Raw genomic sequence first — 20,116 nt, 5'->3', positions numbered from 1 at the left:
TAAATAACTTCCTTATAGGCAGTTGTGACATTCGAAGTGCGGCGATTCGATCCATCTTACAGCGATCAAAGTTCAAACTGAAAGCAGACGGGTCGCACGATCGTCTTCCTCCAAACGGTCAGGATTACCAAAGAACACATCTCATCAAACCAGCTAGATCACTTATGTTGCTCTATTTTACATACATCCACTCTTGTCAACCGGCCTTGGCATATATACGATCTTCGCCAACAACAAAACTAAGGTATATGAGCTGCCACGGTATAAAGCCAGTCATGGGATGCAACCGATGGATGGGTAACTACTGAGCTGATTCTGCACAGAGCATACCAAATAAACTGATTACAGCGTCCGAACAGAGCGGCAGATCCTCAGTGGCGTTTGGACATTATTTGTAGACATCATCACACATCGAACTCATCGCGACGCGCGCTTCAGAAAGTCGAGACGGCGAACGACGTTACAAAATAGTACAGAAGGCAGCATCACCATCCATGGATATGTCAAAGCACATGGCGTCGGCGGCGGAGAGCGGGGCCGCCCATTGAGTTACCCTGCGGCGGACGCTCCCTGCAGGGTGTCGAACGGCGAACCCTGCCGGCAGGCCGCCGAGCACCGGCCGCACGGCGCATAGCGGCCGGAACCCACGCGGTTGGCGGCTTCAAGATAGTACATACACAGTAAACGAGCACTGGCCAACACGCCGTGATGTGAAACTGGGCGGCAAGAGTTGTCACCACGTGGAGCCGGTAACAAAGTGACAAAAACGCGGACATTTTTCATCCGTCGGTTACGTACGCACATTTGATACCGGTGTGGTGCAGCCTGAGGTCTCTCTCGTATAAAGCAATCACTTTGCTCCGTTTTGCGACATTACAATTCAGCTAATTTCTGGATCGCCTTTGTCACTTTGTACCTGTGCTGCGACATTTGTCAGAAATTGACAGCTGATCAGCGCATCCCCGCCGGCGACGACCCCGGGTCACACTCACTCGGCAACACACCACCACAGACCCACACTCGCCAACAGCAGGCGCAGCTCGAGAGAAGGGCTTACAAAACGCTATAAAAACCGGCCAGCACGCTACCGTAACAGAACTACAAAAGAGCAAAAGATCGACGCGCGTACGACGCCGAACACACGCCTCTACCGGGCTCTGAGGAAAGGTATGCGGCACCTGACACTTGCCCGTGAACACTGCCCAGGCCTCTGAGGCTGGTCACCCAGCGGGGCCGCCTGGCCACGGCGCTGGACCCACCCACTGACCGGCAGTTGAATCCCCGTCCCTACCTAACGAAGCGGCCGGCCGACCGAGACCGACCGCCTCTCTGGCTACATCGTAACAACAAGGCAGTGCGTGCACGACATGGACTATACGGGCGCCGACACTGAGTATTTGGCAGTTGTGACGGTGGATGGAGGTGCTGCGCCGCTCAAGGGGAACACAACCGAAATTTACCAGTACTCTGCTCTGACCGCAGCGAACTTCCTACAGTTATCTGAAATGCGGGACAAATTTGGACAATGTTCGGTGCATGATGCGATAAAAGTTCCATTTATCGATACGAAATGCATCCAAGAGATATTTCGCCTCTAACATAGGCGCTATCAACACGAAGTGAGGTCGGAGAGGCGCTCTGCGGTACCTCTGGCGGCCGGGTACCGAACTACAGTTTCGGCTGTCAGCCACCAGGCGGCGCGCCGCTCCCAGAGGCGCCCCAGGAACTGATACTCTGGAAGTCGCGTCGCGCCACCTCGGACCGCACACAATTGGCAGTGGGATGCATACTGGGCGCCAGCTGCGCCTGTCTCCGGTGGCCCAGCGCTCGCCGTCGAGCAGCCGGGCCCCCGTTACCCTGTAGTTGGAATCGCGTTATTGCTAGGCGCCGGCGGCGGCTCGGCTCGGCCTCACGTGAGATCTAACCGCTCCTCCTCCTCCTCCTCCTCCTCCTCTTGCTCCTCCTCCTGCTCGCGGCGCTGGTCGCGGTCGGCCGGCGCGCCGTCGCCGTCCAGGCTGCGCGCCGAGAGCCGCTTGCTCTGGAGCTCTGAGATGACGCCCTTCATGAGCTCCTCGTGCGTCTCGCGGCCGCCGATGGTCGGCTCGGAGCCGGACGGTGGCCGGGGCCGGGCCTCCTGACCGCGCCCGTACTGCGGCGGCGTGCTCCGTCCGTACGGGTCGCCGGAGCCGGGGTACGCGGGCGGTGGCGGCCGGGTGTAGCCGCTCTCCGCCGGCGCGGCCCGGGTGTAACCACCCTCCGCCGGCGTGGCCCGTCCCTCGCGGGTGTAACCACTCTCCGCCGGCGTGGCCCGTCCCTCGCGGGTGTAACCACCCTCCGCCGGCGTGGCCCGTCCCTCGCGGGTGTAACCACCCTCCGCCGGCGTGGCCCGTCCCTCGCGGGTGTAACCACCCTCCGCCGGCGTGGCCCGTCCCTCGCGGGTGTAACCACCCTCCGCCGGCGTGGCCCGTCCCTCGCGGGTGTAACCACCCTCCGCCGGCGTGGCCCGTCCCTCGCGGGTGTAGCCACCCTCCGCCGGCGTGGCTCGGCCGTCCCGACCACCGCCGACCTCCACGTCCGACTTTGGCCGCATGTAGCTGGGGGCGGCGGGCGGGCCGGGGAAGGGCTGGCTGGGCGCGCCGGCCGGCCCCGCTCCCGAGCCAGGTCCGGGCCGTGGTCCCGCGCTGGAGCCTAGGTCGGGCTCCTCGCTGCGGGAGGGGTGCCGGGAGCGGACCCGACCCGGAGGCCGTGGTGGGAGCGCCGGCCGCTGACCGGGCGGCGGCGGCGCCGGCGGCCGGCCGGCCGGCGGGCACGTGTCAGCAGGTTGATTCGGGGAGGAATCGCGACTCTCTGAGCCACTGTCTGTGGCGGTAGTAGCTGGGTCGGAGCGGTGCGCCGGCTGCTGCGCCGCGTCCCGCCGCGCCGACGAAGGGGGGCGTGGTGAGAGACGAGAGCGACGAGCTGGTCCGGCTGTCGCTGCCGCTGCTTCCCGAACTGTCTGGAAAACGGCCCAGTAAAAGAATCAAGAAGCACCTTTGGGGGCGCTCTCTGTGCTTTGCGGTGAGGAGAGCGCCTCCCAGGCGTGGAAGCGGTGATACGTGATACAGCGCACAGTACGGACGTCTCCCTGCTACATATATTGCAGGAAAGGACACGGTGAGTGCATCAGACAATGCCAGTAATGCAGCGACTATCCAAATGCAGGCGGTGACTGTGCAATAGTGAGCGTGCAGACACTGGCAAAGAGTGGTGATTCTATCGAACTGGTTTTGCTATGAATGAGAAACGGTACCTTCAGAACGAGAAGGGCATACACATAAGAAAAGCAGCACATTTAAACCCATAATAATTGTATTTTCTCAATAAAGTCATAAGAATCGCACTCCGTAACCTTAGACGTGACTGGCTTAGGTAAAGAATCCCACTTGTGTTTTTATGAAGCAATGATGCAAGAAAATTGGTGCTGAAAATATCAGAAGAAATAACATTGCAGCAATGAGCAAAGCAAGGGAAGCACGACAATGAAACAGTTCGGCGGTGCGCTTTGGCAGCTGGTAACAATCAAAGCGGGATCTTGTCTTCCTGATATCGATCGATATGTTTTATAATGATTTATGTTTCTTTCTCTGACCCTGACATTCACTCACACCTACTGCACTGTTCGGGCTGCCCAGGGCCACTTCGCTACGGCCAGCGTCGCAAACATTACCTGACTTTGAGGGCCAGATGGTGAGCAGGTACTTGAGCACCGAGATGGGCTTGTGGAAGTCAATGTCGGTGCGGCCGATCTCCGAGTGTAGCATCAGCACCGGGCCGAAGCAGATGGCGACGTTCTGTGGCGTCATCTTGTTACACTCGGACTGAGAGGCCACCAGCCGCAGGTGGTCCATCAGAAAAAGCAGCGTGCACTGAAAGAGAGCGCCGGCTTACAGTCACTAAAGACTAGTGGTGTCAATCGGAACTTGAATCTTCGGAATTCCGATTTTGTCTAACGTCCAATTCGGAATTCGGTTGGACAATGACAGCAGGCTTTGGACAACTTTGGACAATCGCTTGCTACACCTCAACATTTTTATAAAGTAATCGTGTTTAACATTGATTGACTATTAAAAAGCCAAGCTTTCGATATGATCAACACTTTTGAGCTGGTAACGATACATTAACCCGCGCCCCGTAGGGCTACCGGCGGACCCTACCACCCGTAGGGGGGGGGGCGTTTCGGCCCCCCCCTAAGATCTCGGAAAGTTACCGGCCGATTTTCAAAATTCAAACGGCGTTTGATAGCCCTACCCGGGAACTACCTTGTGACCAAATTTCATTGACCTAGGTCAAATCGATGACGTCACAGGTCAGGTCAAAGGTCAGATTTTCACCGTTCACAGGCAATTCAAGAAATGTGCTGTGAAATCGAGTAAATTTGTAATTTATTGAAAACCATCGATGGTATATTGTTCGTCAAACACATACTTTGCTATCTGAGGCCACTGATACCAGGTCAGGTCACAGCGAGGTCAGGTCACCGGGGGTCACAATATGAATGTGTCGTGTGATACATGTTTTATGGTCCATTTTACATGACAAATGCGATTATGTGGGTTAGGCAGCCTTTGGGGCCAGCCTAGGTCACGTTTTGGTGAAGGTCAGGTCAAGGTCAGGTCAAATTAGGTCAAATTTCAAAGTTGATATTTTTGCATAAAATGGGTATCCATTCGATGCAGCTCATCACGGGGAGTCTAATGGTGGTCTTTGTTTTGCTCTACGAGTTCTAGAATTGCCAAAAATTGAGTTGGAAAATTTGACGTCATCATTTTTGAACAGTTTTTTCGCTATAACTTGGCCAAAAAACGAGGTATCGATCTGAAATTTGGTATGTAGATAGAAGACGGTAGGTACTATCACATATATTCCGGTTTTTTCGAAACTCAAAAAACTTTTTGGATTTTTTTGGCTAATATATCCAAAAAATGCTTTTTTGATTTTTGGGGATCAAAACTCAAAAATTTCACAAATCCGAGATAGCAGTTTTGTAGCCCTGTCAATTCTACATCTTTTATATCTGATCATTTTTCTGTATCTTCAAAGCTGTAGGCCTGACAGGTCTTCTCGCGAAGGTCTTTTTTCGGTCGAAAATGACAGAACATGACGTCACTCTGACGTCATTTATGGCCAACCTATCTTAGCCTCTGGAAAAATTTTTGGTCACAATGTGTAAAATTGATGCCCGGAGGGGTCCTGAAAGTTTGGTGGCGATATCTCCAGCCGTTTAGGAGATATCGACCAAAAAGGACAGGGGGGGGCCGTTTCGGCCCCCCCTACGGGGCGCGGGTTAACAGCAAATTAAATAACGGTGTTGAGTGTAAACTATTGCGTAGATGTCGGACATCTTTGGACAAATGGCTGGCTTGGACATTTTTGGACGGACAGTCGACGCCAGCATTGGGCATTGGGCGGACATTGGACACATGTTTTCTGAAATTGACATCACTACTAAAGACAAACACTACCATGCTCTTCACTGAAAAGCGGACGCTGATGCTGCTCTTTCAGTTGAATGCTTTGTTCAAGGTTCTGTCGGCTTGTTTCATCCATGCTTATATGTAGATGATATTTGTAAAAAAAACCGCAGGATCTATTGAAGTGAGGCGAATCTGCCGCGCTGTTGTGTTTTTACTATTAGTTCCTAGATGGCGTTGGCGACAAACGCCTGACATGTTATACTGTGCCGCAACGCACGAAAAGCTCTGCGCGGTCCGTGCAGTGTGAAACTTGGCAATGCTGTCATGCGGACAATGCAGGATGAAAATTCCACCTAAATGATTTGAACCACCCTTTTCTGCACATTGTGCGTCTTACCCTGTTGATTTTTGGCAGACAGTCGAGTATGGAGAACATGAGTTTGGCGTTGCCCTCAGGGTCGTCGGGCAGACAGACGGAGAGGGCGTCACAAAGCATCTGATACAGACATTTGGTGAACAGCGGCTCGGGTAGCTCGCGGAGGTAGTCCTTCAGAACACCTGCAGAGAGAAGCAGAAAATAGTCGGCCGGGGTCTAACGACGCAATGCGGTCTAATTAGATGCTAGCCGTGATCTAGCGGGTGATTATAAATTGATGATAAAAATGTATCAAAACATGCAAACGTTGATGTCTCCTATGAAACCCCGTATATTTTGCTTTCGCTTTGACAAGCGGTTAGGCATGAATCAATGACTTGCAACGTAAAAAATATGGTCAAATAAATAACAATCCTTTTCACTTACCGGTGATGACGTTGATGTCCGGCACGTTGTCGGGTGACAGGTCCACGGAGCGCGGGCTCTTCTCGAACGCCTCTCGGAGCAGCAGTTTTTTGGTGGCCGAGCCGCAGAGTCGGTACAGGCCGATGATGTCCAGGCCGCGCCGCTCCACCTCGTCCACACAGCGTTTGACGATCAGCGGCACGCTGAGACCCGAGTTCTCCCGCGCCACCACCGTCTCCAGGTCGACGCCGAACAGCGCCGAGCGGCGCGGGTTGGGCGCCCGCTCGAAGCACCGCTTGGGCTCCGTGTAGCGCAGCTTGACGTACAGTGTGCCGTGCGGTTCCACCTTGAGCGCCAGCTGGTAGACGCTGCTCTCTCGCAGCAGCGTGGCCACGCACACGGAGCCCTTGTAGCAGAGCTTGTGCCGGAACTGCGGGTCCCACGAGTAGATGAGGAAGTCCAGCTCGCGCGTGTTGATGAGGTCCAGCTCGAACGTCTCGTCCCAGTCAAACACCAGGTCGCCGGTGCGGATCACCGTGCGCGCCTTGTGCACGTGGTCACACTCGAGCACGCAGTAGAGGTCGCGCAGGTGCTGCATGCGTCCGGCCGGCTTCAGACCGCGCCCGGAGAGCAGGTGCACCCAGAGCATCCCCGAGGGCCCCTCCTCGGCACTGCTCGACATGGACGGGCGCTCCGACTTGTACCGCAGGAACTCTGCGGGGGGGGGGGGGGCACAACGTGAGTCAGAGATTGACTGGGCATTAGGCATTGCAGTCAGAATTATAAGAGTTGTAAGAGGAGGGTCACAAAATTGCAAATGGAGTCCAGCGACTGCTCTGAGAACTTAATGCGTTTGAAACCTTCTTGTACGGTGCCGATTAGAGGTGCCCTTTTTCGAACCACCAGCCCGCAATGAGCGGGTAGACAAAACTCGCATGGGTTTACGCGGGTTGCATCAGCAGGAAATACCCTGGTGTGGGTTTCATGCGGGTAGCAAAAATATCAGAAACTTCAATACTAAAACAAAACAAAATTTCCCCTTTAAAATGGAAAACAAATTTACTGGAGCATGGCCTAGAATGCTTCACATAGCAGTAAGATGTCCTGGAAAAATATGTCTAGAAAGTGGAAAAGCTTTTTGCCTGCATGTGCGGGTTGTTGCGGGCTGCTACCACTGAAGTTCCCCATGCGGGTAGTTGTGGGTACCTGGAGAAGGGTTGCGGGGCGGGGCCCGGCGGGTTACCTGGATCCCCAAAAAGGACACCTAGTGCCGATGCATGCCTAAAAGTATCCCAAAGTAAGGACAGTGTCAGGCCCTTTTCCTCCTCCCTCTTCCTCTCTGCCTCTCCCTTCCACTCGTCTCTTTATCCCCTCTCTTTGACCTCAATCAGTCCCCACCTGCCGGGTTGATGTTGAGCACGGAGAACCGGGACGCCTGGCCCGGCTGCGGGGTCGGCGTGATGCTGCGCTCCTCCAGCAGTGACCGCAGCCTCTGTGACAGCGGCGGTCCGGCGGCGTCCGCCGGCGCTCCGGCGGCCACCGGCGGCCGGCGGGGCTGCACCATACCGGGCGCCTGGGCCCGCAGCGTGCTCAGCTGGGGGCGGTACGAGTAGTACGGCGACTCCTGCGGGGAGGCGAGGGGAGTCAGAGACGGGTACAGTGACTCAGTCAGTAGTGCGGCGACTCCTGCAGGGAGGCGAGGGGAGTCAGAGACGGGTAGGGTGTCTCGGTCAGTAGTACGGCGACTCCTGCAGGGAGGTGAGGGAGCGTTACTGCGACCACGGGGAGGCGCGGAGACAGAGTTGTTACTGGGAGATGCTGCTCATTTATACTCGTATCTTCGTGTTCTTTTCACTTCCGTGTTGAGACGCATCCGCGGCTTATTAATCGATGGTTGGCTGCAAGATGAGCTCATGAGATTGACAATAAATAGTGGCCAGACGACTGAGAGCTTTTCTCAACGAACATAAATGCACACTTGAAGAACTCGTAAATGACTATTCGTTCAGCTCTGGGGAAGTGGGAAGTCGACTTTTCGTTTCCCGGCCCGCAGCTCCGTTAATACGGCCAACTGCATTAGCGACAATTGAATTGCTCTATAAGGGCCCCAATGGTGTCGACTAACAGCGCTTTTATCATCATTGAATAACGTTTGCCGACAGATTTAGAGCGTTTGTCATTGTTGACGCCAACAGCGACAATGTTTGAATGGTGGCGCCGACTGCGGTGATTGAGGAGCGCTGTTGGAAGGCAGCCACGCGAACAAACTCCGTAATGTAGGTGATTCGTCCTCTTTGACGAGGTTTGCTTTTTGCTGACAAGGCCAAATGTATCAAAACTGTATTTTTAATGTAGTTTCTAGCACTCTGAATATATCGTTAACCGCAACACAGATTCAACGCTGTTGGAAGTCCTCCTGATTTTAGTGAGGTCAGCATCAGACAGATCTGACCAAGTCTGAGAGATAAACTGTTAGATGGCAGCTCGGCCGAAAACTCGTGACTCACCTCCACTCCTCCGTGAAGTTAACTCCGGGACCTCTGCGGAAAAGTGGCCACTCATCTCCACTCCCGTGCGCGGTGACTCTACGGAGATCCTCTACTTACATCCACTTCTCCATGAAGTTAGCCCCGGTAACTCTGCGAAAGACTCGCCTCCACTCCCCCGTGCATTTGACCCCGGTAGCTCTACGGAAGACTCGGCCTTACTCACCTCCACTCCCCCGTGCAGGTTCTCGGCGCTGAAGGTGAACCGAACCCCGCGGTGGCTGGGCGGCAGGCCGGCCGCGTCCCGCTGCGACCGGATCCTCTCGTAGATGGCACTGGTGGAGGGCGCTCGCGAGAGCCACTGGCTGGCGTCGGCCGGACCTCCGCCGTACGCGGCTCCCGCCTGACGCATACTGGGCGGTCCGGCTGTGGACAGGGGCGTACATTATTAAAAATCTCCTGCAGGTTTACCCAAGGACCCCGCGCTTCAGACGGGCATCCTCTCGGGCGCAGGCGACTGAGACACTGCAAGTTCTGGAAGTCGTTTAATTAATTCGGCCGGCATGATCTGTCCCTGGGGTGGGAGCGGCGCGCGTCAGCTCGGAGCCCGGCCGGGCCGCCGCTCCAGCTCCTCCCGCCCTGGCGCCGCAGCTGCACCCGGCCCCGGAACTGAGCTCAACTCGGCCGGAGAGCGCCGGCCGGCCGCAGCCCGTTTGAATTATTCCCGACATCAATCTGACGGTGGCTATGTGTGGCTGCTGACATTCGAGAGCGCCAGGCGATATGTCGGACGTATGCGCCAGAGCACAGGCGATTGCTCATGAATTTTAATAACACAACGTCCGCAGTTTCCGAGTTTCTGAGTTACGAAACTAGAGCCAGTCGTCGAAACGTGTTTTGGGATTGAGGCTGCCACAAGCATAAGGAGAAAAAGAACAAAAGGTTAACGTTTGGGGTAGCTTTTGTCAAGGGTAGGTACTGACTTACATGAATTCAATCAATTGAGAAGTGAAGTTAATGGGCTGCGTTAATAACTGCAAAAGTTGATGGAACTCAGCTGCTGACGCCTGACTCACAAAGTCAGTCCACATGTTAACCCTCGCATGTGTAGGGGGGGGGTCGGATGGACCCCCCCCCCCATGGTTTTTCGCGAATAACTCGCGTAAAAAGCGGCCGATCGCGACGAAACTTTCAGTACCCTCACATTGATCAATTTTACACCTACCCTGAAAATTTCATGACCCTGACCCAAATGACCTTTGACCTGTGACCTCTTTTCCGAGACCATGTTTGGCCGGAATCGTGATTCTGCGTATGTCGGCTCGCATTAGCCGCGCGTTTGCAAGCTTTTCGTGGTTTCAAACGTTCAAACATGTGATTTGATGTTGCTTCCATGCATTAGGGTGGGTGTCAAGGTCACCTGAAGGTCAGGTCAGGTCATTGACCTTTGGTGACCTCGGGTGACCTCGGTTCACTTTTTCGAGCTGTACATGTTTCTAGGCTAGTTTTTGGAGCTGAATTCGAATTTAGCAACCATTTGAACATTTACGAAGTAGTTTTGGTGCCTTCGTAACATGTTACGAAGCTGTCAGAGGCGGTTGACACGTACTACGAATACCCGTCACGACGCCTACTGGTTGACCTGACCTGACCTGACCCGACCTGGTCTAAATGCTTAAAGACATCATCTGTGATCAAAACTAACACGATATTCGTGATCAGCACCCCGAAAAACCCCTCAGCAGCCACGTTTTACGACTTTCTAACAGGTCCCGATTTTCCCGACTTTGGGTCATTGACCTGACCTGGAAGGTCAACCAATGACCTAGGACCTTAAAATTGGGTATCATCGGCTTCCTCTCGTCACGGGCAACACGCTCGTTTTTTCTGCGAAGCTCTAGCTCGATCAGGGGCCAAACGGCAAGGGGGGGGTCCAACCGACCCCCCCCCCTACACATTAGAAGCTGGCAAACGCCGCACACATGCGAGGGTTAAATCCCCATTCAGTGAAAAAGAGCCCTCCCCCGCCATCCTCCTCGCTGCCCTCTGTTCCCGTCCGCCCGGACCCACCTCTCCTGGTGAGCAGCTCGGGCGCGCTGACGGCCCCGTCGCTCTCGTCCTGGCTGTCGGCCGTGCCCGCCGAGCCGTAGCCGGAGACGTAGCGCGGCCGTCCGCGGAGCACGGCGCGCCCGTCCCGGGGCAGAGAGTTGCTGCGCGGCCCGCCGGCAGCGGCCAGCTGCTGCGGCCGCGTGCGGTGCGCCAGCGGCGGCCGGCCCGGCGCCACCGCCTCAGAGTCCGAGGCGTAGTCGAGCGAGGCCGTCCGGCGGCGCATGGCGCTCAGCCGCTTCATGGTGTCCGTGTAGCGCAGCGGGTACTGCAGCGAGGAGGTCTTGAAGTTGGGCCGCATGGCCGGCGGCACGGAGAGCTCGGCCGGCTCGGTGTCGGTCATGGGCAGCCGCTGGTCGCTGTAGGTGCGCGTCACCCCTCGGCCTCTCTCGGCGCCTCGGCCCCGGCCCCGGTAGTGGCCGCCGCCGCGCGGCAGGCTGCCGTAGCCGCCGCGACGCGCCGCCGCCGCGTACAGAGACTCCACGTTACCGGCCAGAGAGTCGAGCGGGCCGCCGTGCACGCGCTCCGCCAGCGACTCGAGCGTCTTCGGGTGCGGGCCGCCGCGCTCGTAGGGCGCGAAGAGGGGCGCCGAGCCGCGCGGCTGGTCGGTGACCACCGGTGGCGGCGGCTGGTACGAGGTCACGGAGCTGGCGTCGCTGTGCCACGAGTCGCTGGGCGGCAGGCTGCGGCTGGCGGCGCCGGCGAACTGGGAGCGCCGCGCGCGGCTGTACGGGTCCGGGTAGGCAGCCGCCGCCGACGGGTCCCGGTGCACCATCGAGCGCGTGTAGCCGTACGGCGAGTCGTCGGCGCTGCGCTGCCGGCGCGGCGGCAGCGGCGGCGGCGCCGTCGACGGCGGCGGCGGCGCGCGCTCCGGCTCCTCCTCCTCGAGCTCCTTCTTGATGACGACCACGGGCGGCGGCTTGGGCTCGATCCGGGCCATCGGCGGGCTCTCGGCGCCCTGGTGGAACCGGCGCTGCCTCGTGGTGAGCACCAGCCGGCGCGGAATCGACATGATGATGACCACGTCGTCGAGGCCCATGCGCGTCACATCCACCAGGTTGACGGCGAGCACCTCGTCACCCACCCGCAGGCAGCCCGAGTTGTACACGGCCGACTCGAGCGCAATCCGGGAGACAAACACGCCGTCGGAGCGGTCGGCGCCGTTCCCCTCGCGGATGTAGAGGCCCAGCGTCTGGCCGGGACGCTTCACAATCTCCACAAACTGGATCGTGTGCCGTCCGTCCTGGGGGAGCAAACAGAGCGATTGACGAGCGAGTCGAATGAGATATTGAGTATAACTAAGGTGTAGGTATGTTGCTTACATTCAGTGCACATTTATTATCGTGCTTCATTAGATCAAGGTGTAAATAGTTGGCGGCTAAGTGCTTCGTAAAACTGGTTGCCGGGGCACAGAAAATTAAAAAATTATTATCGATAAACCTAACTGATAGACGGAGCATAACAGGGCTTCGACGGCTCACCTGCAGGGAGAGGAAGCGCTTGGCGCTCTCGAAGGCCTTCTTGGAGAGCCGGTTGGGGTCGAGGATGCGCACGAGCATCTCGCCGCGCTTCTCGACGGCCTGCAGTGCCGCCGCCGTCGACGCGTCCATGTCGTTCTCGATGGTCTCGATCTGGCGGAAGATCTCGGTCGAGATCCCGCTGACCTGGTGAAGAAGGGAACGGATCTGTCAGTCAGGCTGGGATTTGGGAAGCGGGATGTTGCCAGAAATATAAAACAGTGGTCTTGATGGTCTAGCTTGCAATGGTTGAACTAGTTGAACTCTGAACTTTGGTGGCTGAATTACAATGATTGTTGAGTTTACGACGACGAATTACAAGCGCTACGACGGCTTCTCATGCGACGATATTGTATACCATTGCATAGATTGCATTTCTGCATGCTTTCCCACACCACAACATGTCTGTGAGCTTCTCAGAATAATATCTTCTACGGTTGTTTTCAGCTGGCTGGTTTGACAGTGTCCCAGGCCATGACTTCGTGACCTTATTTGATACAGCTGAAATTCTCTGCAGAGTTTTTCATTGCAACCCGTCTATGAACATAGACGTAGTGGCAAAGTTTCTGTCCAATTTAACTGCTCAGTGGTCTGACGGAAGCTCTCATATCGCGGCCCAAATCTGCGTCCCAAACAGCTGCTCCTGCCTTTGTGGCATCGGCATGTTCCGGGAGATTTATCTTCCGAATATTACATGCATACCTACGTACAATATCTCTCCATGCTGCATCAGCACTCAGCAGTCATATATTCTTCACGATCAAACACAGTACGCATATAATCACTATCCCATGTTAACGTATCACCAGTATAACGCCTTTTGGGGCGACTAACGGAGCGAGCGAGAGAGTGGGCCTTGCACGTGCGAAATTGCGAGGGGTACCTCCAATTGACTTGTGCAAGGCACCCTACAAACCGGTCTCTAGCGATGTGCCAAATTTGAGCACAATCGGCCCAGCCGTTCTCGAGATCTGGAAGCGACACCCTGCACGTGCGCACGTGCAAAATGGGTCCCGACTGACTTTTGCACGGCACCCTACTAACCGGTCCCTAACTGTGTACCAAATTTGAGCGCAACCGGTCGAGCCGTTCTCGAGATCTGGAAACGACCCCTGCACGTGCGCACGTGCAGCAGCACCCCAACTCTGGCACGTGCATATGCATTGCCTAGTGGGTGCCTACCTACATGCCAACTTTCAGCGCAATCGGCTCAGTAGCTACCGAGATATTGCAACAATTGCAAAACTGACACCTCTTCGTTTTGCACGTGGCACGCGCATAAGGGGTCACCCACATGCATCGGGAATAGTCTAATACTTGGTAGAAGGAATGAAGCTACCCTACAAAAATTACCGCGTGTAAATCGGTCAAGTGGTTGCTGAGATATAAGCCTCGCAAAAGCGTGACCACGGCCGGCCGGCCGGCCGGCCGCTCATACTCAGAATTAATCTAAGGAAAGGCTACGCTCGCTTCGCTCGCTCCGTAATAAAATCTGTGAATTATTTTCCTTGACACGTTTTTTTTTTGGCGATTGTGCACCCGACGGTTTGTGAATTGCTAGTCGATAGTCGATAAGATATTTATTATGAATAACATATGATAAAAACACGAAACCGAAAAGACGATGTGCACACACGAAATCAACCGTAACCTCAAGAGCATCGGCCATTCATTATCAATCCATGAAAGCTGTAAAGCAATCGTTACGAATTGATAGAAATGAGAGCATTTACTCTTAGAGGTGAGGTCACTATGTGACCTGGTGACCTCATGATTTTTTTTTTAACGTGTGCAAAAAATGCCTCCCATTTAGTTATTTTCTCGCCACCTAAACATGACGTGCGAGCTGGATGTATTTATCATCGTCAAACGGGAGCGCCCCGTTAATTACTATAAACTAAACCGACAGTCCCATTCGCCGCACTGCACGGTGACCTATAGCGAGCAGCAAACTCAAGTCCCAGTAATCCCCCGGGAAAAAGATTACGACATATTTCAGGCACCCGGAAGGGTAGCTAATTTGACGCCCTGCCAGACCTGTGCAAATTGTACGTAGATCGTAAGAATTTTACCGGGGTAGTTGGGGTCGGGATACGAATGAAATGACAGAAGCGTCAGAGGTACGGGAAAGGTACGGGATCTTGGGAAAATGCTCTCATATCGCCTTTTTACTTTTGGCTAGAAATTCAATTCAGTATTTTTTATCAAAGGTTTGTAGGAATGTATTGCATTGCATATATATGTATTTAATATTATATGTAATGTAGGAATGTGGGCATGTATTGCCCCCAAGCGGCGTCCTACTCACACTGATTCCTTTTGTTTGCTTATTCGGTTTGTTTCCGAAGGGAAAGACGTGCATGTCGATAGCTTGAAATTTGAATCATTGAACACTCTACAAATATTTGTGGTATTTTTGGATGCTTATAATGGTCTATGATTGCTTTTATACCTCTAACACTGACATAAGATATCATGCAATTTTATTAGCATTTCAATTTACTTTCCAAACGTTAAGATCGAATGACAGTCTTCATAGTTATGCTTTATTATCAAAAGCGCATTTCGCAATTTATATTGTGAAGTGCTAAAAGTCAAGTTTGCTGTCTGGATTTCATTCGTTAACCATTCATCACAGTTTTATGCACTTCATGCAAGTACAGGCAAATTAATGACTTGGGCGGTTGCAGAAGGATGATGAATGGCTTTCGACTGGTTTATCGGTAGACCCTCGGAGTATACTTTATCAGTTTTATAGCATCGGACTTGCATTGTGTAGTATTCTGCTTGACTATTTTATGCAATGGTGTGCCGTTTGTGTCTACAATTTTTTTGGAGTTAAAATAAGCTTTAAAAACTATACTATTCATGTGATTATTTAGCTTGGTTAACCCTCGCCCGCACATGCCATTTTCCCATCCTAGAACGCACATGGGGGGGGGGGGTGGTTGCCACCCCCCCCGCGCCATTTCGTTCCTGTTGGAGATAGAGCTTAGCAGTAAAGACCAAAAAGATTCTTTGGGAAGAGACGAATCCAATGATACCCAGTTTTACCTTCTCAGGTCAGTCATTGACCTTCCAGGTCAGGTCAAACTAAAAAATGTTGCTGTTTTGGGTCACCGTTGGATATCAAGTGTGCTGCTTATCAAATACCGATGACGATGCTGTTTTCTGGTGCCAAGCCAGCTAGAATCTCTTTTTCACACTACCCGACCAGAATTTTGCTGCTGAGGTCATTTCAGGTCAAGTTAGGTCAAGGTCAATTATATGTGTTTGTATGTCTGTGTGTGTCTGTGTGTATACTGATGTGTGCACCGATTGTTTTTGGGTCCATATTACATGAAATCATGATCTGAGAAGCTTTTACCAAAAATGCAGTCAAAAAACTTCAAAAAAAAAGTAAATTCAGCTTGCCTAAAACGCAATTATCTTAGGTGACCTAGGTTGACCTTGACCCTGACCTTGACCCCTGTACATCGTCGAACAACATGTTCCATAATAGGTAGGAGGTAAGACTGGCAAAAAAGGCCGAAATCAGGGTGTCAAAAGCTCATAAGGCCCATGGCAAACGCAAAATGATGAGAATTGGCCATTTGGGTCATGACATGACCTGAAAAACAAGGTCATATCTCCGAAACCAAAAATCACAGAAACTTGAAATTTTCAGTGGACATCAAGAAAGGATAGAGGAGCAGCTATACGAAAAATCAGCCTTCTAGCTCTAAAAATGTTGAGTGCAGAGCAGAAAGACTACCTGGGGGGGTGGCAACCACCCCCCCCCCCCATGTGCGGGCGAGGGTTAAACCTCGTCAGCCCAATTCCCTTTCGGTGCTATGAACACTGATTCTTTGGAGTTTAGATTGCACTATCATGTAGCACATTTGCCAACCTAACCACTTGGCCATTGAACGGTTCGACAGCGTGGGACCCACCTTCCTGAAATCCTTTTGGACGACCATCTGCGGCATTCCGCTGGGGCCGGGCTGTGGCCCGCCCTGCTGCTGCTGCTGCTGCTGCTGCTGTTGTTGTTGCTGCTGCTGCTGCTCCTGCTGGTGGTTGTGCCGAGGAGATCGTCCCATGTCCACAGGCTGATCATTGCCATCCTGCGAAGAAGCCGAGTCTGGGTCATGTTCCACATAAAGTGCGATTAGATCAATCGTGTCTCGCACTTTGGGACGAGTCGTGCTTTGAACCACGGCGTTAGAACCTTTTGTGATCAGTAATGGTTCGGGGTGTCTTACCAGAAGCTGATTGTAACTAGGTTGGTACCCACCAAAAGACTCGTGTTTTGGAAAAAGCTCATGGAGCGTTGTCTTGTACATAAACTACTATAGCTGATTTCGGAAACAAACAACAAGCGAAAGCAATTTAACATTGTATTATCCCCCTTTACAACTATTTATCCCACGGCATTCTGTCTCTGTTTCTCTGAGTGCACAGGCCATCCTGCCAGTGTGTGTCTGTGTGTCTGTCTGTCGGGTCGGCCACATTGTCTGCGCTCCACGTCACACCGCGGCCGCATTGTCCGCGCTCCGCGGCCTCCACCGGCCGACAAATAGCCAGCATCAGTCGGCGGCCCGGCCCACCAGCCATTGATCACATCGACTGGACGGCCGGAGCGAGCAGCTCACCCGGCGCGGTCCGTCCGACACCGGCCCGGCAGCCCGCGCGGCGCCCGGCGTGCGTGAGCGTGAGCGTGTAGTGGGCCGGTGGCAGAGCGGGCAGAGAGCGGGAGCGCCGGACCGCCGAGCGCCGTCGGAGCGAACGACCGACGCGACGACCGACGTCCTTACGCGAGGTGCTGGAGTGGTGTGAGGTCGAGGGCCGGCTCCTGAGTCATGGCGATAGTAAGGACCGGCCATTGAGTCAGCGAGGGGTCGAGGGACGTCCCCCGAGTCAGGAGGACGTAAGGAGTCAGGAGGACGTCCCTTGAGTCAGAAGAACGATCAGAGGCCGGGCCGATGACACGACACGGCCGTCCCGGCGGACAGCGGCCGTCGGACGATGCCCGCGGGTATGTCGGGTCACCCGGCTGGGCATCGAGCGTCGCTGCTCGCCGCCGATGCGCCGCTGCTCGCCACCGGTGCGCCATCGATCGCCGCGGCGCGCCGCGTCCGCCGCGCGTCCCGTCGCTACGCACACTAATCTTGTGTTCGGGCGCCGGCAGAGAGGACCGGCCAACAACGCCTGATTAGCGGCTGGCGCCGGCGGTCATTTGCGCCGCCCCCGGCTGCACGCTGCTGGTTCCCCTTCCCGCCCCGTGCTCCTCTCCGGTCCCACAGAGCTCGCGTGTTCCTCCGTCGGCCGCCGGTGAGTCTAACGGTGTCTGCCGCCGGTCAGACATTGCCGCCGCCGACTCCGGGGCCGCCGTCACCGTCAGGACGTCATCATCGCCGCCGACGGCTGGCGCGACGGGGGGAGGGCTAATGATGCGCCTCGGACGGAAAGTGTGCCGAGAGACGGACGGAGCGCGGCCGGGGCAGGCAGGTCGAACTCAGAAACACAGCAGCCATAACACATAGCCGGCAGGCGGGGTCAGAGCTGGCGTGTGTAGTTGGGATATAGTATATAGCAGACTGCAGAGGTCGGGCAGCGGCGGCTATAAGAACTTACGGGACTGACAGAGGATGAAAAAGGAATTTGTTAGACTGGAGGCGGAGAATTACGGGCGTCGGACGGACGCCCGTCCGTCTGTTTGGAGACAGACGGACCACAGAGGACGGGTGTCGGACGGACGAAGGTCTGTTTGGAGACAGACGGACGCATGGAGGACGGACGCCCGTCCGTTTGGAGACAGACGGAACACAGAAGACGGGCGAAAGACGTACGGAGGACGGACACCCTTCCGTCTGTTTTGAGACAGACGGAACACAGAGAACGGACGAAAGACAAGACGTACGGAGGACGAACACCCTTCCGTCTGTTTTGAGACAGACGGAACTCAGAGGACGGGTGAAAGACGTACGGAGGACGGACGGAGGTGGACTAACAGAAAACAGGAAAACAAGCTCCGTAGGAAGATAGCTGGCAAGTGGGCACTGCTTTAAACTCCGCACGTTGCCAGGATGATATGCGCACTAAAGACGGCTACTGATCATATGGCGTTTTTTCCCGCCAGCTTTGTTGGAAGCCAATCCCGAACCCCCAGCACGAAACCAATGAGGCGTGGCTGCCACATATGGCTGGGATGAAGTTCACTGTTGCAGAAATAAGCGACTGCATGGATGTGTGTAAATTAGATTTGGGGAAATTATGAATGCATTAAGAGGTGAAAATGGATATTATCTCCTGACTGACGGAATGTATTGTCTTTATAGTTTTTCTTGCATTATCCACCGAATCACATGCTCCATATATTGGCTTTCTGTCGAGAAACGCGGCAATATCTCTGATCCCGGGGCCGCATATATCAACATTATTGCTCAGCCTCCTTCCACATACAGAAAGGCAATATAGGGTGGCTCCTCCTTATCCTATGGTGGCGAGAAACTGGTGAGTGCCTCGAGAGCGAGAGCTGACCCCTGACCCACTGGCGGATGATAGTTGAAAGGGATGTCCAGAAGTCAGAACCAAAGATCAAATTTCACAGTTTCGCGTGATCAGCAAAACTTTAATCAAGCGAAGAACTAAAACAGTCCTGCCTGAAAGGGTTCTCATGTCAAATCAGTCACACACTATTATCCTCCACCCACAACCCATGCACCCGTTCCAGTTCATCAGTCCCCACCTTCCCCCACCATCCCGCGCCCCAGATGCCCGCTCCCTCATCATCCCGCCGGCCGCGGCCGCCCACTTCCGGTGCTGCTTCCGGTCAGTTCCGGCGGCGGCGGCCGGACGTCCGGAGACGGCATCTGTCCCCCTCTGCCCCCCCCCCCCCCACGAGCCCCTGGTGACCTCAGGCCAGCCGCGGACGGGTGGCCGGGGCGGGGAAATGGGCACTGGGAGGGAGACTGATGGAGACATGAAGACGATGTGAATACCATGAGACAGGCCGGAGAGCGATGAAGATGGAACGGGTGGATCCTGACCAGTGCTCTGCCGATAGGCGACCCCATCGGCAATCAGATATCAGGCTGTGGAAGGAGGGGGTACCGTCAACATTGTTGGTACCCACGCGCCTGTCACACATCTAAATTTTCGGGTAAGTAAGACGTAGCCCGAATTCATTGCATCGCATGCACTTCAAACTCTTAGCAGTCCTTGTGCCACGGAAAATGAGTTTCTGTTAAAACAAAAAATAAATGGTGATTTCTGGTTGAATTTTTAGGTAACAGGCTGTCTGCCGTTTGATAAGAGATATATTTCAAGTCTGAGTGGCATTTTGGAGTCACTCTCCTCCAAACACATGGATAATGCTGCATCGTGGCTTGGTGCCCTGTTCGCTGCTGCTGCCCGGCACGCGGCTGCAGCTGCACTGGCGGCCGGTGTCGGTTACTGGCCTCAGTCTGGCCATCAGTCTTCTGTCGCTGACCTGCTCGACGCTGCAGCTTGGTGCCGGTTAGTGCCTGTCAGTCATCCGGTGCTCCACGGGTCCCTTCTGCTGTTCGGTGCCGGTTAGTGCCCCTCAGTCATCCGGCGCTCCACGGGTCCCTACTGCTGTTCGGTGCCGGTTAGTGCCCCTCAGTCACCCGGCTCTGACCGGGCGCTGACCGGGCACGTGGTGCGACTGAGAATCGCCCCTCGCGCCGAGTTCGGACCGGCCGGCCGGGGGGGGGGGGGGTCAGACGGCCGCCGGGGGGGGGGGGGGGTCGTAACGACGGCCGTCGGATGGCG

At 54.9% G+C, this 20,116-nt stretch overlaps 1 protein-coding gene across 1 annotated transcript in view; it reads right to left on the bottom strand.

The window, feature by feature from the left end:
* Positions 1–1,909: 1,909 nt before the first annotated feature.
* The window catches only part of LOC122382319 (rho GTPase-activating protein 100F-like), a 45,386-nt gene continuing 27,179 nt past the window's right edge, over positions 1,910–20,116 (bottom strand). Inside the window, exons 3-13 of the mRNA XM_043367495.1 lie at positions 16,276–16,446; positions 12,308–12,490; positions 10,791–12,069; positions 8,947–9,146; positions 7,633–7,858; positions 6,256–6,948; positions 5,851–6,011; positions 3,707–3,905; positions 2,811–2,991; positions 2,237–2,705; positions 1,910–2,149 (exon numbers count right to left, since the gene is read on the bottom strand). Of these exons, the coding sequence (XP_043223430.1) occupies positions 1,910–2,149; positions 2,237–2,705; positions 2,811–2,991; positions 3,707–3,905; positions 5,851–6,011; positions 6,256–6,948; positions 7,633–7,858; positions 8,947–9,146; positions 10,791–12,069; positions 12,308–12,490; positions 16,276–16,446 (4,002 nt within the window). The remainder of the gene's footprint in view (positions 2,150–2,236; positions 2,706–2,810; positions 2,992–3,706; positions 3,906–5,850; positions 6,012–6,255; positions 6,949–7,632; positions 7,859–8,946; positions 9,147–10,790; positions 12,070–12,307; positions 12,491–16,275; positions 16,447–20,116) is intronic.

The sequence above is a fragment of the Amphibalanus amphitrite genome, unplaced genomic scaffold, assembly GCF_019059575.1.
Source record: "Amphibalanus amphitrite isolate SeventyFive unplaced genomic scaffold, NRLGWU_Aamphi_draft 000137F_arrow, whole genome shotgun sequence".
Lineage (NCBI taxonomy): Eukaryota > Metazoa > Arthropoda > Thecostraca > Balanomorpha > Balanidae > Amphibalanus > Amphibalanus amphitrite.
Note: the sequence above shows the minus strand (reverse complement) of the source record. Positions and strands in the feature narration are given on the sequence as shown.